We start from the raw sequence: 25,366 nt of genomic DNA, 5'->3' as shown, positions 1-25,366 counted from the left end.
CACTCGTTCAGTTCTTTAAAGGCACTCACTTTTTTGGTGTTGCTGCATAAGAATTAGCTCGACCGGTTTGAGACCGTGGAAGTTGTCCACTCCGGTGGTGTCGGCGACTCCCGGAATGCTCCCCAAGGCCAGGAAGGCCTCTCCGGCAAAGTCGTTCGCCGTGAGCACGTCGTGGTCCATGACCGTGAAGGCGATCATGGCTCCGGGAGACCGACACTGCTCTAAGGAAACACTGAACTCGAAGCATTCGTCGAAAATTGGATGAAGGGTTTTCTTGTGTACGTTGGTTTGTTGTTCGTTGCAATGGGGGAAAACTCGGTGCGGCAAGAGTTCGATTATGACGAAGGGGTCGCTGAAGCCGTTCGGGTCCAAGGGGATTATGTCTCTTGCGTGCAGGACCTAGGAAACTCAAAAGTAATTTTTGCGACCTTTTTTGCGGTACAAACCTCGACGCAGAGCGAGTCGTGGTTGAAGTACGCTCGGACTGCGAGACTCCCGTACGGGCTGCTGGTCGTGTTTAGTTGTTCTTGGAGCCTTTGGTTGTAGAAAATTTCTATGAGGGTTTCCGTATCCGTCCTGTGATACTGCAGTCTTTGTTCGATTTGACAGAATATGGATGAATGCAAGCTTTCTATACTAAGCGCATTTCCCTCGCAGTGGAAGAAGTCAACCATGAGCTCCAACGCCGCGTGGAGTCTCTCGTGGAACATTGGGGGCATCTCGTCAGTGTTTGTGCCACCATCCATTTGATGGTTTAATTCAGATAAAGTGTACTCCCAGACCTACAATAGTCATCAGAGTGAAGGGGCACAAAAGAATCAAAACTTATACGTCGTATAGGACTCGTTCGAAGTTCTGAGGCAACAAGTACAAGTTGAGTGCATGTAGATGTGTGTGCAGATATTCAAGCAGCGGCTCCACGGCTTGATTTGTAGGTAGAGTGTCTGGAGACCAAGCGACATGAAACATGGCTTTCCTAAGTGCTTCTTGCATTTGTGGCCCTACACGCTTTATTATGTCCATTATTCTTACTTGGAACTGACTTAGTGTGCTATCTAATTGGTTAGTTAAAGTAGCGCATTGTATTTCCGAAGCGATCGTTTCGAGTGTAACAAAATCAAAGTAATTTTCTGTAACAGAACGACTGAATTACACCGGCTTAAACGTTGATATGTTCCAACCTAATAAAGACACAAACTTGTAAACATATTCCAAGTTATTGACCGTCATGCACATTTCGTCGCAAATTTTAAAGGGCCCCATCCGGTCGAAATACCCCGTTTCCATCAACCCTTGATACGATATATCGGCGTATAATAGCGCTGCTGAACATATACAGTCGAGAAGTTGCGAGAGAAGAGGAACGGAATGCGCCTTAGGCCATTGAAGGAGTCTCCAGAAGTCTCTTAATTGACAAAACATCGCTACTACATCAACTGCAGACGAACTGTGCTTCACTAATTTGTCCCCTTCGCAGGGCTTTTGAAGTTCGACTGCAGTTCGTACCCTTTGTAAAGCCTTCGCTTTGCATACAATCAACCAACAACTAACAGACGCCTCAAACCATTCATGACAACGGACTAATAACAGTTTATGATCGCCGCCGGACGGCAGATTTTGATGAAAAGTGGCCAAATCTTTCACTTCCAAGTAAACAGAAAAGATAAGTCGGCTGTAAGCTGCGTCCGGGTGCTCGTTTTGGTTCAGAAATGCGATTACCTCGTCTGACATTAACTTATCTAGCTGTTTAAACACCACGCTGAAGTAGGGGATTCCGTTTGTGCTGAAATGAGAGAGAAACAGAAATTAAGCAGTGATTTAACCGTCTAGTCTGCACCAACTAGCATTTAAAACTTCCAAGCGACGAAATGGAACACGAGATCTAAACACACTAATAAATGCGTAACTAGATAAGTTCTAAATAAATAATGATCGATGAAGATGAAGTGGATGTAAAGATTTTAAAGGAAAAGTTTCGCGGTGTTGCGACCTTTTCCTATCATTAAAGCATGAGTGCACTGCTTTTATCCTCAAACGAAGTGATTTCCCTGTAGCTTAAACTCCAAACATCTAAATGCAGATAAGCGAAAACTTGTGTTTCCGAAAATATGGAGTATTTCAAGATTAGGTCCACGTGTAAACGAGCCGATTAAACAAAGTAAATAAAAGTCGACATACCCCTCAAAGAGAGGATGATAATGAGATAGTCCGTGTTGCAAATGTACATAAACCTCCGAGCAGAAGTCAACAAAACAGGCGTCGTATTCATCCGAGGTCATAATAGACGATTTTAGGCTTTGAAACCATTCAGGTGTCCCTTTGCGGAGGGTGGCCACTATCTCACCGCGGATTTCCTTATTGAAGGGGCAGCATTTCCAGAATGCTTTCTGAAACACTCTAATCAGATGGAACAGTGAGCGCGCTCCTGCCTACCATATTCGACATGTAGGCAAGGCATCGCAGAACGTATTCAAGTCGAACCAGAGACGGGGGATGGAGGGCTGGGAACAACTGTCGGTGGTGGCGCAACTGTTGCAACCATCTCTCTGTCGTTTTGAAATTAATAAACCCCAAAGTAAAAATTTGCGCACTCACCTTGCATTGCCGTAAACTTCTCAGCGAGCCACATTTCCTCCTCTCTTGTCAGAGTGAAATTCATCCAAGCGCTCTCAATGTCTGTCAGTAACTGGAGCATCCAGCGGGGATCCAGCGGATGCTTCAGGTAGACCCTGCAGGCCGCCACAAAGCGGGCCACGGCGGTTTGAAGCTCCGTCAAATCCCCTAAAAGAGTTACATTTCCCTACACATCACAAAACAGTGAAACAAAAACCTTGGACCGCGTGCTGGTGCAGAATCGTGAGCGCCGGCCCTGGCAGGTCCCCGCTCCAGGTCCAGGACTCGCGGTTCCAGTTTTTTAGCTCGTAGTCGACAAACGTGGCGTAGAGGCTCTCGTGCTGGATGAGCTCGGTCCAGTTGTCCTCCTCGGAGGCGCCGCGGTTCTCGCGGGTCGAGAGCCACATTTTCAGGCGGATGCGGCCCTGGACCGAGCTGCGCTGAGATCGAGCTTCGAGCTTGAACCAGCCTTCCAAGCCTGTCGATGGAATGTCTTGGAGGGGAATCGTAACACATCCGAGGAAATCGTCTTGGGAACTTTGTCGCGCAGATTGGCAAACTTGCTTGAAAAATCGGCCCAAACCCCGAACTCCGCGAACCTCGTTTAGTTTGCTGACTGCTTCTAGCACTGAACTTTCGTCGTCGTGGTCCCATATGTCGAGGTGCAAGGAGTCGCTGTTGATGTCGTCTATGTCACTGGAAGGGTAATTCGGAATTTTGCACAAGTTGTAATAACTGGAGCGAAAGTTGGCGACGTGCGATTTTCGCTGATTGGAAGTACTCAAAAAATGTACATAAACTTTCACGCAAAAATGTATAAGAATAAATTTTCCACGAATAATTGACAATTAAAAAAAAACTTTCGTGAAATACTGCCGAGAAGTAAATAAAAATAAGTGGCAATTTATCGAAATTTCAGGATATTTACGTCATGCAATACTCCGCAGGCTAGTTTAAATTTCCACGAGGAATTGTTAAAAATAGTCTACATTCCAAATGAATGAAATTAGTGGAGGTCTGTAATTACAGGAATATCCAACCATGATGAAATAAAAAACTTGAATCTCGTGTTGTATGTAACTGTTACAAAGTTTTTTGGTTAGCATTTTTCATTCCCTTTTAGCCATATACTTACACCAATATTAAAAATTCCGTTTGACAAAAAAAGAACATCTAAAGTAGGGTTTTGGCTCACTACTGGAGCATAAATGGTTGCCAAAACGTTATTAAAATATTTGTAGGTCTTATAAGCAGGAAAAATTATTCGTACTCTTGTATCTGTTACTATTTAGGTTTACTTCACTGTTAGGCTTGTGTAGTTATTTTTATTTCATAAGCGCAAAATAACTGTAACAATGTGTTAAAATTATAATATGCACCTAATTTTTATCAGTAGAAATAAATTAATAATAATAATGTAATATGGTCCAAAAAATTTAAATACAAAAAGATAATAAAAACAAATATTTAGAAGGCTTATGAGGTGCTGTAATTGTGCCTTGAGTAGTGTAAAAAAATACATTAAAATAAATAAGTAGAATAAATAGATAAAAATAGATTTTCTGAGTAATGCATGAAAGTAATCACATATCTACCCATTCCACAAATTTATAAAAGAAAGAATCACGAACACCGAACGTAATAATTACTTCAAAATCAATTCACAAAGTTTAATTGTAGAAATATATTAAATTCTCGAAAAAATAATATGAAAGAAGCAAATAATATGAGATCGGAAAACAAGTATTTTATTATTTCATTAGTAAAGAAGATAGTAATGTAAATATCTTTGTCGTTAAAAACATATTTATTTTTTCTTTCGTAATACTCATTTTAATATATTAGTGCTGCAAGGTTTCAAAGCAGCTCTCGAGCGATGTCTACAGGTTTTTTAAAACCTCAACTTACTATGATAGTTACATGGCTGTGGGTGCATCGTTTATTAGATATTACTTTTTTCGTAATTTACAGCATAAATTTTCATAATAAGTTCAGTGAGCAGCTTTATCAGGTCTTATTTGTAGTTTGCAAAAATGGTGGATGCGCCGGGTTATTTATTTTGTAAAGAAATAATAATTTTTTCGACTACCGCTAAAGATGGACCGTATCAAAACACGTTTTCTACAAAACTAAATTGTATAAAGTTAAAAAAAAATGTTTTTTTCAGTATTTATAAAAGTAAACCAAACTAAAAACTAAAATGCTATGAAATACCTAGTGTTATATGTCGTTTTTTTCTACAGATGAATGACTTTTAGAGTGATGCTAATAAACCTTGTTGTTGCAACATTCTTTAAAGATTTATAATTTTCGTAGCAAGTGAATCTAGATGAGAACCTGCCAGCTGAGGTAAACTTCATGAGAAAAAAATATTATGAATTATAAAAATGCCAAGCTAGAAATCAGACTATTCTCGAAATTAAAGTGTTTTATAAACAATTATATTTATTCAAAATTAAAATATTTGAAATTATTACCAGTCGAATAAGCATGAAGAACAGAAAACCGTGCAAGTGTCTCATAAAGAGAATTCTGGTATTGCACTGCAGTGCTGCAGTTGTATACGTGCGACGCTATTATAAAAAACTTTATTGCTGAAAACACAAGAAACGAGACCAAGTCGCTATTATAAACTCTGGTATTTTTAATAACAAAACGCGATGAAGGAGAATTAGGATTCAGTATGTTGCACAATCTGAGGGAAATCTAGCTAAATTTAGATTACCGTTAGAGAATAACATGCTTAACTGGAATATTAATTCCTTTAACCTCAGCTTTGAGAAAGGTGGGTGTAATGTTTCCTGTGTCAACACTAGGCCTATAGTTAATGGATTAACGTTTTTGATGAATCATTCAGCATCTTGGTCTGAATAGCAGCTATTTCCCTACGATACACATGTTTAAAACTAGATCGAAAATACCTTTTCATTGCAGGTAAAATGCTGAGATGTATTGAAAGCCATGCAGTCGGAAAATCCATGCTCAGGTCTGAATTTAAAAGACTTAGATTTTCCTTTATAAAAAAGCCGTACCTGAATAAATGTTGATGTTTGAAGGGTCACCTTTGTAGACCCTAAAGCCAGTTCTCTAATTTTGAACAAATCCCTTTATGCGTACGACACTTTCACGACGCTCCGCCTAATAGCAGCTTAGTAAATTTTAATTATAATCTAATGGAGTGTTGCAATTAAACCTGCTTGTTGATAAATTAAACCTGATTGCAAGTAAATCGTTCTTTTATTTAAGAACTAAGGAAATTACGCAACATTAAAGCACCAAATGGGTTGTTTTGTTCCAGGAAATTAAGACATATGCATTAATTAAGCTGTCTTTTATTAACTTCCACTAGCGTTTTTTCTTTCAATTTAGCAAGGCAAGATTAATGTGTCCATCACGGTTTTATTATTTTAGGCGTCTAACGCAGTTTAACAGATGGGGTTTTGTAGTCACCGGAAACAGTAATATTTACGTAATGGATGCTGTAACTGCAAACACTGTTTTGTTACACCTTTAGTAATAGACAAGGCCTAGTTAGTTGATGAAATACGATCCCTTCGCAAGATGCTAACTCGGATCGTACATTATGATGGATATTCTCGGGGCACAATGAGGGTTCGTTAAAAGCAAGTTAAAGACTAACTTACTCGGAATTTCGCTCGGGATTAATTGCTGAGCAATTTTCGGACAAGTATGCAGGTTGGCAATCAACAAAAACGGTTATTAATAACTAGGAAAGTACAGGGATTTTCAGCAAAAACCACTACATTCCCAGTGATAGTTAACAGAGTTAAAATGTATTTATTATGGTACCTTTATTAACATTAACAAGTGTCGAAGTAACAAACTCTCCAGAGGTATTTTAATGTGTCTTAAAACTTCATCTTGCAACTTTGTTATTAATTATCAGTTATTACATATCACATACTAGTTTCGTCTCAATAGCAGGATTTTATTTCTTGTATTTTGTTAATTACTAAAACAAAAATGGTGGATGCGCCGGGATAATTTGCTGTTCGTTTTATTTTACAAAGGGTGACTTTTTTTAACTTTATATTTATGAATTCCGAAAACATGTAAGCGTACGTTTAGTTTGTAAATAGTTGTGTGAAAGTTGCAATATCACATTTGCATTATTATGAAAATATCATGCAACAATTTGATAACATATTGCGCGCTTGAGGGGTCAAACTAACACAAACTTTTTTAATTACAGTCATAAAAACCCCGTGTAATTCTGCAGCCGTTTCGTCACATTGTCATAAAAGCTAAACAGAATGAAACATAATAAGGACTTAATTGCCACTCCACCGTGTGTTTGCATGCATGTTTAACAGAACTCCCTTAAAGGCGATTATTTATTCTCCTTGAATAACTTAAGGAAATGCTTTTCTACATTTCCGCGATGACTGTTAATAAATCCTTTACTCTTCTCTCAATGAACTAAGCTTTAGCGAGATTTCGTCTTTTGCTGGCGGCAACACATGTTGAGACTATTCCTTAGCGGATAATGTGTCGTACGTATTGTATTCGTAGGAAATGCAAATTGCTATAAAATACGAGTAACGCAGAGCGTATTCTTAAGTTACGTGTAAATTTGTAGGACCCGGAGTGTTTTAAGGTTGTTTGTCTCACAAACTTTCTTAACATCCTTTTGTGAAGTTCCAGTAGCTGCAATCTTTTCGGTAATGAGTTTTATGCGGTTGTGTGTTTGATGAAAATTAAGGCTGTTAAGTTAATTATCTCCAGTTATATTTTTACACGTTCGTAAAAGTCGATTAACTTTGAGTGGCGAGATAGATTTGGAAAATTTCAGTTTCTTTACGTTAAATATTTATAAGCAATTTCGAAGATCAAGAGTTGAAATACATTAACATTTATCGCTTGATTTCGACCAATACTATTTCCTATCTCAAAGCGAGCATCTCCTCTATTTCACTTTTAATCTCCACGATTAGAAGAGCTGCTGGCTGGGTGTCGCTGAAAGTTCAGCCAAATTAAATTTTGACACTGACATTGACGCTAAATCGTAAAGAGCACGAACGACCTTAAACACACGTAATTTTCGTACTCCAGACACTGTCGCTTTAGCATAATATTTTGTTCGCCTTTGATGGCACGGTTTTGTTCATTTTTCCCATTTAATCGAATGGGTTGGTCGCGTTGTAGAACGTAATAAATTTTAAAATTGTATGCTTTTAGTTACATTTATTATTTATTAAATCTATGTGGAATATGACTACATTAGTGAGCTTTTGTGAGAGAAAAAGGTATAAAAATTAATCGATCACATATTTTGTAGTAAATTTTTTACCGTTTAATTTACAATTGAAAACAAATAACTGTTTTTAATGGCTGTTGTGAATTCGCTAGCAATAAAGTTAGCACAGTGGTAATTGACATGGGCTGGGACCGATTATGTGATAAAATATAAAATAGTGCAACACGCATTAACCAGAAACCGAGAGACAGCCGCAGTTGTAAATGTTTTATGCGACATGACAATAAAATGGATTGCAGTTCTAATAACGTTGGCGTGCGGTCTCAAACGGGAACTCGCCATCAATATTTTGAATTAGATTTGGTTAAAGTTGTCAAAAGCAGTGAGAACAAGCGATCGATTGTTGAAAAAAGGTGTAAGCCTTATTTCCGCTCCAACTTTAGTAAACTTTAAATTTGTCATTCGATTAAAGTTTGTAAGAAGTGTCAGTCCTTTGGGTACTCACAATCTGAACTTCTCGTTCCATTTCGGATTAAGCGTGTGGGGTTTGACCGAGGTGGCGCGAATGAATTTAGCGGGCAGTGCACCGACGATGCTGTCCCGTTGTTCCCTAACTCGTCCGTCTTTTCTTTTAAAGCTGAGTTTGAAGCTGTGGTGCTTCCGGAGCTTGTCGTGATTGCCCTGCATGTCGGGGGCGCAAGCATCCGACAGGGTGCGATTAGGGGTGAGCGGCTGGGGCTGAGGAGAGGACGGCGCTGCCATCGGTTGGATTCCGAGCATGCAGTACGGGTCACTGAAACCTGAAATTACATACGACGTTGCAACTTGTTTTTAATGCAGGTAATACTCGATGCGAAGCAACTGAAACCACGAATTCGACGAGACTTGAAAGGGTTTTAAATAATTCACGTGTTGCGGCGCTTTTTTCGATGCAAAGCGATCAAAGCGGAACACGGTAAATATGAATATTTACACAAGCAGGTGATAACTTGCGAACGCGATTAATACTTGATTTCAACGGTGTCGACCACCGAAATCAATCAAATTCCTTTTTGGCACCTTTTTCTAATTTCCACTATTGTGAGTTACTCTGCAAACATGAACTAAAATAAAAAAAAATTAACACGTAGGAAAAACTGTCTAGTGGCCAATAACTGTGCAGTTTACCCTATTTATTTTCATTGAAGAGAGTCTAAAAAGGTGGCACTTAAAGTTCTAATAGTGCCTTTTTTGGCTGTTTTCAAGTGATTTAATAGCAAAATTCAAATTTCAAAACTTCTTGCTTTTATTGGTGTTACTTTTTTGTAAAATTATGAATTACATCAATTAAGATACACGGAAATAACGCGCCTATAATCAGTTAACAATTTTATGTAGTTCTAAAATCAGCTTCTCATTTACAATTGATTTTCACTTGAAATCTTTACAAATGTGGTCTCAGTATATCCAGAAACTTTAGCATCTAACTTGAAAAAACTGGTTTCCAATTTGTATTCTGCATAAAACAATGACTAGAAAGTAGAAACCACTCACGTATGATTTTTTCCTTTCTATTTTATAAACGGAATAGTAAGTAATAAATTAGTACTTCAAGCGTGTGTCTTTTGTTATACAGCTACAGCAGTATTTCAATAAAGCGAGTTCCCATGTGGTTTATGAAAAATCCAGGAAAATTTGTAATTACAGAGAAAAATTATAGGCTTTCAGCAAAAGGCTAAAATGTGTTCATTGTTATCTAAATGAAATTCATTGATTTGTCTGCTAAAAAATGCAATTTATCATCAATGAAGTCTCGTTCATAAATTATAAACTGACGTTCGCTTTCACCCTACTGTAGATTTTTTATGCATAGAATTGCGACTACAAAATGAGTAAAGCAAACAAATATAACATTTTGTTAGAATTTGTAGATAATCGTCGATCATCTTTAATAAATAATAGCTACACATTTTGTTGTTTGTAAATACGATTAAGTAAATTTTTAGTAAATATTATTACATATTTTAATTTTTAATTAAAAAACATTAAAATGTGAGCGACCTCCATCGAAAAAAAAATTAGCGAAGATTTTTTTAAATTAAAACACGGATAGCAAGTTATTTTCCGGGAAAATAAAAACGTAATGTTTGTTATTTTTCTGGCGAATGAAAAGTATTATTAACAATGCAAGATCTCGGGTCGTAAAAATACAGATAAACTTCAAAATGTTAAAGAATTTCATTTAAGGCACTTCGACATTCTTAAAATAAATGCTATTATGCTGCTTCTAAAGGTATTTTTTTCTAAAAACAGCGTCCCACACGGTATTTTAATATTGATCGAGTTTTTTTGTACCTTCTAACTCCTACAAATTCATTAAAAAGCGGATAATGAAAGAAGTTTTGTACAACTCGTTTTAATAATTTAATTAATCGGTAAAAAACGATAAGCGAGCTCATACATAATCTTCGGTGCATTTTGCGGACTTTCACCCCCTTTTGCCGTTAAATTTTATTTTAATCTTTATTACAGCTCGCCCTTGGGTGCACTAACTGCTGCAAATCCCGCACTTTGGAGCGAGTACGAACACACTTAACTCTGCCTGCCGTAGATCATATAAAACTAAAATAAACACAACTTGGGATGGTTTTAATTTCAGACGTGTTGTAGGAAATAGTGTTATACGTTTTTACGTGAATTTAATAAAATAAAAAGTGATAATAAATCTGTCAGACACAAATTTGCTATTAATTTAGTCAAAACTAATTTCGCTTGTGGTAATTTGGTTTTCAAAGACATTAGGCGAAAATTAGGGTCACAGCATTTACTTAAGGCGAGACAATGGGGACTGTTAAAGATTCATTGAATAATGCAACACCAATCTGAAGCTTTTAAAGCCTTATACTTGTAGTTATTTCAATTAATTAATTGCGACAAATCGTTCCTCCGATTAAGCTAAAAAATGACTTACGTATTTTATTTTCAAACTAGTTTCTTAAGCAATTCTTGCAAGTTTAAATTAAGCTCGACCTAAGAGCTTTAAAGCTTGGGGCCGACTCGAAGGCAAATAATAGAACATTCAGAGATTAAAGTAGCGTCCTAACAAACTTAAAGATAGTTAAATAATTAAAGATCGCTGCAACTTTGTTACTTTCGAAACATCTTTTCGTTACGAAATTATTCAACTATTTTTGTTCGTTCAAATTGATCGTGCAAAAAGTTGGGTATAATTCAACGAAGATTTTGAATAATTAAAGCAGGGCGTGTTTTGTCATTCCGAATATCGGATAAAACGGCGAGAGAACAAGAATAAGCAAATAATAAATATTTTTCAGGAGGCACAGTTGTTTTTACGAATCGACACCATTCGCATAAAGCGTAAATAATAAAATTTGTCTAAAAAGAAAAAGCCGACTTGTAGTCATAAATTCCACGAACAAAAAAACCCAATTTGAACGCTGTTTATACAAGAGTTCCTCCGAAAGCGTTTTAAAGTGCTTCTGCCGTTTTAATATCATATATACGTGCTTTGCAAATTCTAGTCTAGATTTTTTGTTGGCTGAATTATTTTAATTTAATTCCTTTGTGACACCACTTCCTCTATCAGGCCCAGGCAGAAAATTGGTCCCTTCTTTTGTGCTGCACTGTCAAAGAATATATTAAGAAAACTCCTGCGTAGAATCGATAACGAAATGGTACCACTGATGGTCAAGCGTCAAAAAAAACTTACTTTGCAAAACCTTTAGTGGAAATGTTTGTAGTTGTTCGTATTGGAATAAAGCGTTTTTGGTCGTAATAAAATAAGAATTTTTAATCAGTTAATTTAACCCTTGTGTTGAAAACCAAAATGATTTCTTAATGTGTTTTTTTGCCCGCTATAAAGGACGAATGCTGAATATCATAAGCGAGTAGAAACTTGAATTGAGTCTAATAAGATTTAATCTCGTTGTTAGTGATTTATGGGTCGGGATTGAGAAGCTGTTGGGTAAATATTGTGCTGTAGCCCTCGAAATGTTGTCGGGCCATGATCTGTGACTAAAGATATTTACCGCGAAAGGATTTGCTAATCTGGATGTGAATCAGTAAACACACTTTAGCAAGGCAAACTGTGGCGTAACTTTCGAATAGTTTATTTCCGAAGCAAATGATTTGAAGATATTTTACAAAAGCCTAAGCCACAGCTTGGCAGAATTTCATAATATCGTCAAAGTTGCAAAGTTTGTAGCCTTCAACCCTCATCACATATATCACCTGTGCTCAGAGCGATTGTAATGAAACTTGAATGGGTGATAAATCAGCCGTGATTCAAATCTCACCATTGGCATCTTTGGCTTCGAGTCCTTCAGCTTCTATCACAACGACGCTGAGAACAACAATCGGTGGTTTTTCCTCTCCTGCGAGGTGCAGCATGCGGTAGTGACGGTCTGGCGGCATCCCGAACGCCCTTTGGCCGTACAAATAGAGGTCTTCTTTGTAATGGGCATATTGGCCTCCTGGGGCGGGAGCACCGACCTGAAATAAAAATAAAAGACCGCCTGGAGTTATAAAAGAGCAATAATTCCTCACGTTACTGACAAAGTTTCCCCACGACTGTATCACTGTAAACGCTTAGCGCATTAACTACATGATCAGCCGCCAAATTTCCATTTTAAACCGCGATTGTAATTAGCCGAGGAATTCTAATCTCGAGTTGTAGTGGAAATGAAATGTCAATATTCATGCAATCGCAGCCACGACACGTCGTTATTGCCTTCGATGGCGTGAGAGAGTCATTTTTAGCGCTAATCAGTTGACTCCAAGTCTAACTTAAAAACTTTTGATACGGAAACTTTCTTCATTTGTTCTAATAGCCAGTTAAAAAGAAGTCTATTTTGTAGCCACGGGGAAAGGCGATATTTCTTGTATCGGAATTGATTCAGAAGCGATAAAAACGTAACTTTAAACTTATTGATCCTAACTTTATGAAAAAGTAATGTAACATAAGGAAAGACATGGTTATAAAGTTATCTAACAAAATCGTTTTCTCCCGAATGTCGGAAGGAATTGGAGTGTTTGATGTGCGAGCATCATGTTACACGAGCATCACTCCAAATTAGATTTGTAATTAAGACTAATGTAATAAAATAATAATTGCAAGCATTTGCACCTTCTGACGTCTTTTAATTAAATTTGGCATTCAAACACGGAAGATTTTTGTAAATTGCCACACAAACAAACGAATTATTAATGCAACGTAATACTGGTTGATTTTGGAATGAGTCGACGTTTGGTGTATTATCTAATACACTATTCTCTTTCGAGTCTGTTTGTATTTGCAGTTTCCATATACTCAGCAAACATACTGCACTAAACTACGAGTGATTACAGGTATGTGTACGGCCAGTTAAAATAAATACATTGAACTCTACGGTAGTAGTAAACAAATTAATCCTACAATACAATCAAAACAGGTGATCAAAATTGCCGGTATGGATATTTGATGGGCTTTTGGCTCAACTATTTGTTGAACCATTTAGCTTAAATTAAAAAAAATGCGTGTGGGTCCTTGAAATATCTTGTGGAAAAAATCCACTTCCGCTGAAAAACCAATGATTCTTTCTCGAGTGCGAAGAACAAGCGGTAAAGTAGCTCGTGGAGGAGTGCGTGAAGGGTGGCAAAAAGGATAATTTATCTAGAGCGACTTTTCACCCTTACGGGAACGAAATTTGCCACAATTTTTTAACACATTGCCAACAATATTCATTGTGCGTCGTTTCAGTCCGAAATTAAAGATTCACATTTAATTAAAAGCGATTTTTTCGATTCGCGTAAATCGCCCCGGGATTTGTTTCTCCCGAAAGCCCCATTCCAGACGCAATCAATACCAAAGTCATAATTTTATTCCGAGTTGAAACTGAAGAAACTAATTTAAGCCGTGCAGAAAAATGGGGTATTTAAATAATAAAATGCGCTCTCAAAGGACGTATTCACGCCAAGGTGAAGAATAACGTGTTAAACATTGTGAAGGAACTAAGTCCGTTTTTATTTCGCCCGTAGCCGAGTTGTGCCCCATTGTTTTAAGTTTTGTGACAAGCTCGACTGCTGTTAATTAATTTTAATTATCTTGTTTGAGCGCCTGAAATAGCTTATATAGACTTACTTCACTTTTAATGAAGATCTGTCACTAACTAAGTGATTTATTCAAGATCAACCTGGGCTTTGTCCTTAATTAATTTATTATAAAAAACCTATTAAGGTGTGCAGTTTCTCGGCGGTACTCGATTGCGCCGTAATTTATAATTAGGGAGCTTCGTGCGAAAAAGTTGCAAGAGTAAAATTTATGTTATGGAGATTTGTTATTGGGTGAATATTGGCCTCCTTAACCACTAATACACCCTAACTATTCCAGTCACGTAAACATCAAAATTGATATCACATCCATTCCCGATTTTTTACATCGCATTTGCTTCCTCGCTTAAATAAATCTTTATTTCAGTCGTGATTTAATAGACACCTGTAGGGTGGCAAGATTTGTTGCGTGGATATTTCTTTTTCAACACCTAAGAATTGTGTTTAAAAATTTCGACTGGTTAATCTGATGGCCATTTCACAGTGTGATCCTTCTACAGGTCAATTGCTTTCCGTTCCGATTCACCAATTAATTCGAAAATTGAAAAAGCTCTTAATGTTGGATTAATCCAAGTTTTTGTATGAGAATAATCGTTGAATTCTGCTTTTCCCCACATTGTAAAATCAATGTGTGGCTCACTATCCTGTTGGATAGAATATAAACTAGAAATTTCAATTAGTAATTTCCCGATTGCCTCACTGTGTAATGCTTTTTCGAATTTCGCAGTTTTTGTTATTGTTGAAAGCATCAAATCCTCATTATTTGGAGAGTAATCTCAGACACGAAAGTTAGGGAGAATATTGGAATGAAGGATAATTGCTCAAGGTATTAATGCTAAAAGCGCATTGTAAAATAGTGATGGCCTTAGTGAAAACTTGCTTTATTACCATAATTATAACTAATAGTACAATACGATAAAAAGAGACAATAAACTAGTGAGTACTGATTACCAAAAAGAATATATTTGTAACTGATTTGTAATTTTTTTTAGATAGACGTATTAGGTAACTAATATTTTAATTAATGTCTAGTATTATCTTTAAACTTATTTCGACATGGGATGACGTACACATTTACTCCTTTTACATATTTATTGGAATTTATATTTTACAATATATTGTCCTTTTTAGTTGAAAATAATTTGTTCTGAAAAAGTGTAAAACGAAAGACAATTTTGGCTTCTGTTGCATTTTATCCGTATATCTTATTCATGTATTCAAAAAGTTTTTCCAATTCTAAATGCGTTCAAAATCAATAAAAGATAGAGAGTTAAATTTTGTGTTTCCATGTGAAGTACTACGTCTGATGTGATTAAATTTCTGTTCAAAGTAGCCTATGGCTTTAAAATTAAGTTGGCAACAATGTTAACTTCTGTTCTGTCTCTACATGTTGCCTACAATTCTGCCTACTTAATTTAGAAGACACAGATCATTTTGACCAGAAATTTAATTAATCTTGTTCTATTTAACTTTTATGCATGTTATACGGTGGTTTTAATGAATTTTCAATTATGGTGACCTTTGTTGTGAGCGAGAACGTACATTGTTCACCAGTTTGAAAAAATACGCAAAAAAGTCGGCGTCGAATTTTGACCTGTTTAATAAATGCTCTAACGCGTGCTTATACTCGGATATTTCCTTGTACAACATAACTTTCTGCCTAATAAAGCGATTACGGGTCTTGGTGCGAATTTTGAGAGGCTTTTGGGTTGTAGCACATTGTATTAAATCTCGTTAAGTGCAACTTACCGTGTTGGCAATGGTGTAAAGCATTTCCACGTAGAGCTTGTCCTTTTCATTTTGGGCCGCTGTGTAGTCAATGGCCACAATGCCCAAATCGGCTTCCTGGGGCGGAGGGTCCGCAGCAGCGACTTCGGCCGCTTTCATCACACTCTGTCGTTGATTTTCTTGTTTCCATGCCAGCGCTGTGAAGCTCTCGAAATAAGAGCCGTCAATTTCTTGAACTCTGCAAAACGTGCCGCTCATATTAATCGTCCGCAAATTATCCCTCACGGCTTTAAAATATGTTACTATTTTTTTACTTTATTCCTCGCACAGCGGCGGAATATTAAGTGCGGACACTTTAATGGGATTATTATCGCGGAATATTTCCAAGCTCGAATAATTAGTTTTAGGAAAACTGCCAACCGAGCTTCTTTAAATGGACACGTCCTCGCTAAATTCACTTTTAAACGACTGATGTAAATTTCGAAACTTGGCTGAAAGTGTCAACCTCGGTTCAAAATATTCTTTATCAGTGGAGCGAATTTGTCTCAGAGCGAATGCACTACCGCGGAATGAGAGTGCTGGGTGTGCTGGGCCCATGTTTTATTCAATAACATTTGGAGCCTTTGATGGAGGTTTTCCAAATTTGATATAACGCATCAATTATAGCTACTTACTTAGCATAAACTGCTGAGAGGGTTGATTTCAAGGGCACTCGCAAACTTTCAATTCGATTTACAAGTAATCAGATTAGGGGCGAATCTCGGCCCCCTTTTGATAATAATTTAAAGCATTCTTTAACTGACGAATTGGATTTATTATGTATTTGCTCAAAAATACACGCAGCTGTTTCGGATTTTTTTTTCGTGACATGTGTGTTTAATTCGGTTACCCTGCAAGTCGTAATTTAAAAGGTCAGTTTGTTTAACGCATTCACAATTACAGGTGCTGGGGGAATTGCCATGTGCTGCATTTCACACTGAACTATCGACGTTTTAACGGTCGCTCCAAAATGTTTAATGCACGGTGAAGCATTTAACGAAATTAGTTTTGAATACAAAATTAGCCTTGGTCAACGATATGTGTAGGCACTTAATTACAACAGCAAAAGTTTAATTTCAAAACAATTAAACCCCATTTAACTTGCAAATAAAATATAAAACGAACGGTCCTTTCATGGCATTTCATTCATCGCGGAGGAAATTGTTAAGAACTGTTTTGTATCAAATAATGAATACATTTGTATTCGGACTGGAATATGAGTTTTGATTAAATTTTTATTAAATAAAATGACTTTCGTAATTGACTTTGCAATTTTATTCAATGAATGAATTCATCGGAGGAAAAATGTTCACTCTTAAAAGATAATTTCTTGCTCTGCTTCTTTTGCATACCATTGACAGTTTCCGTCGTAAGGAACACTTAATTGTGAATATTATGAAACTTTGCACTATTACTAGGATTGTGTTACATGAGGGTAGTTCTTTATTTGTTGAGCTTCAACGGTTTTTAAAACCATTCTTACATTCTTTTAGTAACACTTAAGCATAATTACCAAAAATTATAACAGAGATAACTTCTTGGAACAAACCTTAACTAACATAAATTCAGTTATGTAAGAATCATTTAAAATAATTTCTTTGAAAGTGTCAAATATCAAAGCACATTAGTTAGGATCAAGATTAAAGGAGAACCTTCGTATTATAACTAAATAATAATATTCTTAATGTGCCTTACGCTGTTACCGTATGGAGCGAGTTATTACTTTATGAAATTACTGAATAAATTTACATTGAAAATGCAAAGAAAGTATTAAGTTAATGGAGTTTCTGTACGGGTTTTGTGCCACAATACGATATTATATTTTCATCTTTAGATATTCACGAACTGTAAAACCTTTAATAAACATTCCGACATAATCAGAATGAAAGGCTTCTTTGTGTTCCTTCACTGCACCTCTGAGTGCTACCTTGTTGTGAAATTAATTTTTATGCCTTTGCACATGTGCATTTATCCCCCTGACTATTAAAGTTTAAAAAAAAGTTTGAAAAAGTGTAGCAGAAAATTAATATCGCAATTGTTACTCGTATAGACTGGTGGAAATGGAAGTGGAAAAACGTAATCATCCACAGCTAGGTTTAGAAAGGTGCACTGTTAAGGGAATATAAGTTCGTGTGAAGTGTTTCGGTCATTTTTCTTTCATTTCTGCTCCACGAGAATGTGACCGAAAAGTTTATGTTTTTATTTTTGTTCTACTTCTGCTGAATTAATAACAATTTTCTTCTATTATTAATACGTTGAGACCAAGTATGTTTTCCGAAGGTCTTACGTTTCTTGGGAATGGGGACTTCAAAAATGAACTCATATTATTTTACTTTATTTTTGTCCATTCGTTAGGTTTATGATAAAGTTGAGAAAAAATATTAGAGTTGAAGCCGGTCAGAGATTTATTCGTGCCTAAAATAACTGTTTAAAAATATTTTTTTTAGTCCAAATGATAAATCCGATGTAATATAAAATTAATGATTTGCCAACAATAATAAAATTTCGGCTTAATTTCAAAACAGATCACAGAATGATTCTTATTAAAATCGCATTAGATTTCACATGGCACATTTAGTCATTTGAGTAAAAATTGAGAAAAAAAAAAGTTAATCAGTTACCACCCCCTGTAAGCAGCTTACTGTTTGAGATAAACATGATTGATATTCCAAGCCAGTAATAAATTAATTTTCTTAACACACGCACTGATCATTAGATAACAATCCAGTGCGTCTAAACTTTAAAAATTTTGTGTATAGAGGTTATTACCACCGACGCAATATTTTAAAGTTTTTTATTATCAGTTGTAAAGATTAGCTAGGCAGTAAAAGTTACGGTAACGTAGACATGCAAAATAGCAATATACTTTTAAAAGTTGACTAACTAATAACTAATATTTTCTAATTTCCGGTATGTAGTAAGTTTCAAATTTTTAAATAATTTTTTTAATTAAAAAAGTTAATTAGAATTACCAATCTTTTGTTTTAGATACTAAAAAAATATCAAAAGAATTGTTTATACAAGTACTAAGACTCTTCAATTTATTGATTATACTATAACTCAGAGTTTTTGTTTTCTTTAAAAGTTACTAATTTACGTAAGCGATTTTGAAACGTCCATTAAAGCAAACAAGTGCATCTTTTATGACGACGTAAATAAAACTGGGCTCTTATTCTAACTCGATCCCTTAAACTGCGTTATAAAATTCAACTAAACTCGCATCACTTAAAAATAGAACATACAATACGTATTTACCCCGTTTCCTAAACTCGCTCAAATAGTTTACGCGACTGTTGCATTTTGCCATTTTAAGCACACGTTCCGTTTTCATGCATGCGATCATGCTGAAGATGTGTGTTTCTTACCCCGAACGAACCTGATGATCGATGTCGGGCCAGCTCAGCCTTCTGCTGCAGAAGGAAGGCCGTTTGTCAGGAGTGGCTTTCGGCGAACGCTGCCTGAAGGAGCCGGGCCTTCGGACAGGAGGTGCAGGTACGAGGCATTCTAAAGTGCTGCGGCGTCGCTGGACGAGAGCACTGGCACCGGGTGCCGGGAGAACTTTGGGAAAACCGGGAGTGTTGCTATCACCTGAATTGCTACGCGATCCCGGGGGAATTCCCGTAGGGGGTTCCGCCGTGTCACTTCTGCTTAAGGAAAATCTGCGACAAGGAGAAAACAATTAGATGAGATTGTCAAAGCTGTGACAAGTATATGGGCTGGAAAAGTGGCTGCGTTCTCATAAATACGCAAACTTCGGAATCTGCCAAAAGCTGGCAGGCTGGGCGAGCCGGGAGTTTGATTATTGATTCAGTAAAAAAAGAAAAAAATTTCCTTTTTATGTATCAATCAACACTCATTCAAAAGATTTATTCAAGTACTAGCTATCGAAACTTCGGTGCCCAAATTTTTATTTACTATTATTATATCTGTGGAAAGTTTAACATAATCAAAAAACCAAATGTTACTTATGATGAAAAAACCAATTTGTCATTAAATTAACAATTAACTTTTAATGTTAAGTTATTTTACTGGCGTTTACAAATCACAGAGAAAATTGTGGGCTTGCTTCATCTTAGTTCTGTATTTTTCTTATTATAATTTAGAAAATTAAACGAGTAGCTGTCAAGCAAACAAAAAAAGAAACTTGAAATTTGAAAGCAATTAGTAAAAGTTAACAGAATATGTTTTAATAAGCAATGCATGAAAAATACCCGTACGGACACGTATTTTCTACAAAAATGTAATTTGTTTAATATATTTTATCGAAGCTCAAGTAAATAGATTGTAATTTTTTTATTTTCTAGAAAAAATCAGTCTAATTATTTTTACTTTGCTGTTTATTTTTTCTTTTACAAATATTACAAGTGGAAAAATAAGGCAAATAGGGTAGATAATCAGAAAATCAATTAATTTCACTTTGAAAATTTATTTATTTATAAAGTAGATCATACAATAAAATCGCTTGAAACAACATATTATTATTATACATAACTCATTTGACTAATTTGTTATAAAACTTCTTGAAATGGTTCTTTTACTTTATGTTATTATTTTTACATTTCTTTATCTTTTTATTCATGTACCCTTTATCTTGTCCATATTTTTGTAGCCATTTCGATTTGTTTCCATGAAAGCGTTTCAAATAAAAAAGTTATCCTAGCTCCAAAAAGAGCCAAATCACTCAGCATTAACTAAAATAATGCATTTCAAACACAGTGTGTCGTTTTTTATCAAGTTACGATAAAATTTCAGAAAATATAAAAGCTCTATAAAGCTCTGAAAACTGATTGTTTCGAAAAAAAAAAAAACGATTTGCTCCATAGACCGTCAGTTGGCCAGTGCTGATATAAAGTATCATTTTAAGTATTTTTTCTTCTGGGGTTTTGCCAAATTACAAATTTTAAATATAAAGTACAATTTTTCCGAGTTTTTGCACAAAAAAGTAATGTCGCTATAGTTTTTACCTAGAAAGGAGATAAAAAAAAATTGAATTAAAAAATAATTCCGCAGCCAAGTGGATGTAATTAACAAGAGGCATTCCGAAATCGGCTAGAGAGCATTTTAAAATTAAATCGGGTTGTATTGGCTTGGGATTATTAGTTTCAATTTTAATTAAAGTTTAATAATTTTTGAGGAACGTTTCGAATTGAATGAATTAAATCGTATTGATTTAAAAATCAAACAGTCACCAAACCAAAATGCAAGCAAGCAGTGCATTCGCTCATTTTTAATTGCTACTAGAACTTTGCGCTTAATATGGTGGATGCGCCGGGATAGAAATATATTGCTTGTCTCGTACTTTACTGGAGATGGTAGTTTTAGCAACAGGTGACATTAATATCCTGCATTAGAGTTAGTTTAAAAATAAAACAATAAAATCAGTTGGAGTCTTTTATTATTCATTAAATCAACGAGCTGTGTTACATGTTGGTGGTGGAGCAACCCTTGTACAAATAAAGTGCTTTTGTTTTTTCAATTACACTTTATAAAATTACTGGGTGACGTGGTGGAAAATTAGCTGCGAAATGGACGTCGAGACTTATTAAATGAATGCGCATTGATGCTGAAATTATAAAATATGAAAAATTGGACAGGTGTCCATTAAGAAATTACTCAACTTCTTATTGCTTGTTGGCTTAATCTGGAGACGACTACATTAGAAAAATTAAAAAAGCGGCAAAAATCAATATTTAACACTTTTAATCTCGTTAAGTAACGGTAATGTATTGCGACTGGTATCAGTGTTTTAAAATTTGCGATAAAATTTCGCCGTAATTGGTGGAGGTAACGCATCAAGGGTTTGGTTTCCCGACTTGGTGTAAACTCCGTATATTCGCTTTATTGATGGAACAATACAAGCCGTCGTTTGAAATCTGTTTCAAGAGCAGGTGTAGCGGTACTCGCGGTTTACCAATTCATGCCGACAGTTGCTTCCGTTTCGGTTACATTCAGCAAATAGTTCAAGCTCGAAACAACAAGTATCTTTGAGCTTGTGTTGGAGTGTCTCCTTGTTTGCTCGGTTCATTTTACATATTTCCGTTCAATAAATGGATGACGTTCAAGCCTAAGAGGTAATTGTGGGAGGCAAAATTTAAAAAAGCAAACAGCTGCGCTACATTCACACAAAGCGAGTAACACTCTCCTTGAATCCGTTTTTCCCCCGGCGTGAACTAATATTTTTAGCAAAAAATTTCCATTTTTGCGGCTTGACGACAATACGTAGATTAAGATTAGAAGCGGAGCAATGTAGACGGCCGTTATTCTCAGGAAAAAAAGCTTCAAATCCTACAATATTATTCTTAATATAAGTCCGTTCCTCGATATTTCGTGTTTTGTGTTTATTTTCCAGACGGCGCGGCGCAAACTCTTGATGTAATCAGTGAATTTCCCTTCTAGTGGTGGTGCGTGCTTTGTGATTGCACCATAAATTTGAGTGGATCTTAATTCACGAAATTTGCTTCTTGTCTTTAAACAATAACTCGTAGTGTGTTAACGAGATGACATGGAGTAAATTTAGTGTTTCATATCTCGCCTGAATCGGCGTGAAATCTCTCGTATTTGCGGCAGGCAAAAAGAACAAGATAGTTATCTCATTTGCATAACTTTGGGTTAAATTATGGATTCAAGACTAGTAGAACGAGCGACATTTCCTTTTTCAAGGAATTAAGCTTTAACTCCACGAAGATTAATAATATACCGACTAAAAACGTGTAATTGGAAGTGAAACTTTGATTTTTTAGATGGTACACGTACTTGTGTAAAAACCCACACACTTCCTCAAATATTGAACATTAATTTTTTGCTGAATTAATATTTAATATGATACTGTAGCGCACCTGCACGCGAGTGATATTCGATCTATTAATCTTTTTGACATAATCCGGGACGTAATAAAGTAGTGACACAATTTAATTTAATAACAGTTTATTGACGGAATTTAATCCTTTCACCTACATAGGTGCATGTTTTTTGAAAATTGTGTCGGGTGATATATCACAAAATAATGTGCTTTAAAACAACATTTTCTCTTTGTAATAATAAAACCGATCGATGGCAATTTATTCAGGAATTTTTTTTCATACTTGGATCGTATTACTTGTCTCTTATGAATGCTTTTATGTCTGAATTCTATGTGATTGATTTTATATTTAAAGGTTCGGCATCAATTTAAAAAGCAAGCCCGGGTGTTGACATTTCAACGAAATGAAAATTAGTTTCTCCAAGTCGACGAACTCTCGAGGGATGTGATAACTTTAATTAATTATTTTTCGTAGTCATTTTAAGAAAAAAATTGCCAAAACCTTAACGAAGGACAGGTCACGGGTCACAAATCTAGTTGATTAGACACTATTCATTCCGTGGAACGTTTTTTAAATTCTCTTTGGCGGAGATTCTTCAGCAAATACGTCAATATTGTGTGAAAAACCGTCAAAGACTCGAAATATAATATATAAAACTCTGTTTTTAATAGGATTAAACGTTGAGCGTAAAGGCATTTTCCTTTGTGAAAAGTTTGTCTGTCCTGTTTTGGCTTTTGTAAAATCCAGATCAAAATGCAAGTATTTATTGCAACAGCACGAAAAAGTGTTAAAATTGGGCCATGACAATTCGAGGCAACTTGGAGCTTAATTAAATTTTAATTAAACTCAATCGACCCCTTGAATTTCTTCCTGTGCAGTGGTTATTATTAAAGGGGGGCACTGCTGATAAAAATCAGACTCAGCGTTGATATTCATTACAGTCAACTTTTGACCAGAGTGGTACGTGACGAGAATTAAAACTCGAAACTTAACAACTCATCGCTGGAGTTTTTATGATTCCTGTCTGAAATCTCGTAAATCCGGATAAAATAAACTTAATGAAGGAAATACAATTTTAATCCACCTTATCTAGTTAAAATTGTCAGTTATGATAAACTTCCCAATTATCCCCATTCGAGCCTGGACTCTTTAATTGAGTTTACAATAAGAAATCATCTCGCAAGATCCCCTTCAGAGTTTCTGGAATACTACGTTCTAGTATAAGTCAATGGGAAAGGTCGATGTAATTGCAAAGTTACAAGTTGTCACAAGTGTCGAACTAAAAGCTGGCCAAATTACGAATAGTTTGGACGAGTATTTGTTATTAATTAAATTTTCGCCGACAAATCGGCGACGCTTTTATTATAACCTGATGAGAAAGCTTTGCTTTTATAAACGTTGGTCGACGAGAACTGGCAGGGAGGGGCGATTTCATTGATAGCTTTTACAATTTCGTTACTGATAAGATGACAGAAAGTAATCAAAACGGCATTATCGAAAATCGAAATTTCGCCGAGACCCAGGCTTATCGACGCCGAACGGCAGAATACATGTAAATTACCCCAGAGCAGAGTCAAGGAAGTACTTTGATGTTAAAAAATAACACGAGCCTTAAGATTCTACCCAGTCATCAGTTTTTCCCAATGTTTCTGTGCTTCAAAAATTACAAATTAAATAGTTCGATTTGCAAATAGACATTCAATTTTAAAACAAACATGAAGCAGAAACATTAAAAATCTGTACTGTATTTCAAAGTAAATATTTGGTTTTTGATTAATAGCCAGAGCGGTTTTTTGATATCGTTGAAATTTCGCACAGTGTGTGATAATAACAGAAATCAATATTATCTTGGTAATTGAAAAGCTTAGTTTAATGACCGTTTTTAATAATGCAAAGATTAATCTTAATTTTTAACCACATATAAAAGCGTAAATTAAAAACGTAAAGCAACGTAAACTTTATTTCATATGCGCCAAGCCTATAGGGATAATAATAGAAAGGTAGGTGAAGTTTATATTTCAAATATTTTTATTGGAAAACAGCTGTTTTTTATACAAGGTGGTCCACGAGTAATAATGAGCCTAAAAATTTTTTTGAAGCAACCAACATTACATTTCATAGATTACGTGGATAGTAAAATGTTTGGTTATGCTTATACTTATACAACTTATACGCCCGGTATCTTTTAATAAACTCTGGTAAGAAATTAAAGAATTAAATTGAAAAAAACTGAAAGAAAATGTTTTCTCGATCTAATTCGCCGACTTTTGAACTGAATTTATTTGCGTTTTAGGTGAATTATTGCAATTATATAGTTTGTAATGTTGATTTATTTAAAAAGTTTGTGTTAAAATATCTGCAAAAGACGGTCAGTGCCTGGGGCCTGATGGCTCAGTGGTATAAGCGCCACTTACGACGGGGGAGGTCGGGTGTTCGAACCCGGATCAGGGTGACAATTTTTCTATTAGAAAAAGTGTAGAAAAGGTAAGGAAACAACACGTAAACAAAAATAAGAGAATGAGAGAACACATAGACGTATAAACGTAAAGCGGAGCATAAAACTGACAGAAATAAGAAAATAATGCGGCAAAAGGTAAAAGTACGTAAAGGCGCCAAATTGTAAACGTAAGCCCTGTATACGAAATAAATTGATTAGTACATAAAAGAAAGTGCTACTGTTTTAATTTTTTAGGAAGTAAACATTTTAAATCCACACTCGTAATTGACTGACCGAAAACAATGGCATTACCAATTTTAACAGTTGGTTGAATATGTTATATTATTAACTCTATTCAAAATAAACCTTTAGTGAAGTAGCAAAGGGTACGGAAGCTGCACGCAGTATCAACGCAATAACAAAGACCTGCTTAATTTTGCACCA

At 35.7% G+C, this 25,366-nt stretch overlaps 1 protein-coding gene across 2 annotated transcripts in view; it reads right to left on the bottom strand.

Annotated features, from left to right (window-relative positions):
• unc-13-4A overlaps window positions 1-25,366 on the bottom strand; it is a 42,749-nt gene that overhangs the window by 1,322 nt on the left and 16,061 nt on the right. The window contains exons 3-14 of one of the 2 annotated variants that reach the window (XM_008192683.3): window positions 19,051-19,344; window positions 15,668-15,884; window positions 12,127-12,322; window positions 8,337-8,631; window positions 2,831-3,309; window positions 2,596-2,781; window positions 2,434-2,546; window positions 2,179-2,387; window positions 1,182-1,783; window positions 832-1,130; window positions 447-782; window positions 30-399 (exon numbers count right to left, since the gene is read on the bottom strand). In XM_008192683.3, the coding sequence (XP_008190905.1) occupies window positions 30-399; window positions 447-782; window positions 832-1,130; window positions 1,182-1,783; window positions 2,179-2,387; window positions 2,434-2,546; window positions 2,596-2,781; window positions 2,831-3,309; window positions 8,337-8,631; window positions 12,127-12,322; window positions 15,668-15,884; window positions 19,051-19,344 (3,596 nt within the window). Of the gene's footprint in view, window positions 1-29; window positions 400-446; window positions 783-831; window positions 1,131-1,181; window positions 1,784-2,178; window positions 2,388-2,433; window positions 2,547-2,595; window positions 2,782-2,830; window positions 3,310-8,336; window positions 8,632-12,126; window positions 12,323-15,667; window positions 15,885-19,050; window positions 19,345-25,366 lie in introns of those variants that run through there. The other variant, XM_064357300.1, reaches the window with a different exon arrangement.

This window comes from Tribolium castaneum, chromosome 1 (assembly GCF_031307605.1).
Source record: "Tribolium castaneum strain GA2 chromosome 1, icTriCast1.1, whole genome shotgun sequence".
Taxonomy (NCBI): domain Eukaryota; kingdom Metazoa; phylum Arthropoda; class Insecta; order Coleoptera; family Tenebrionidae; genus Tribolium; species Tribolium castaneum.
Note: the sequence above shows the minus strand (reverse complement) of the source record. Positions and strands in the feature narration are given on the sequence as shown.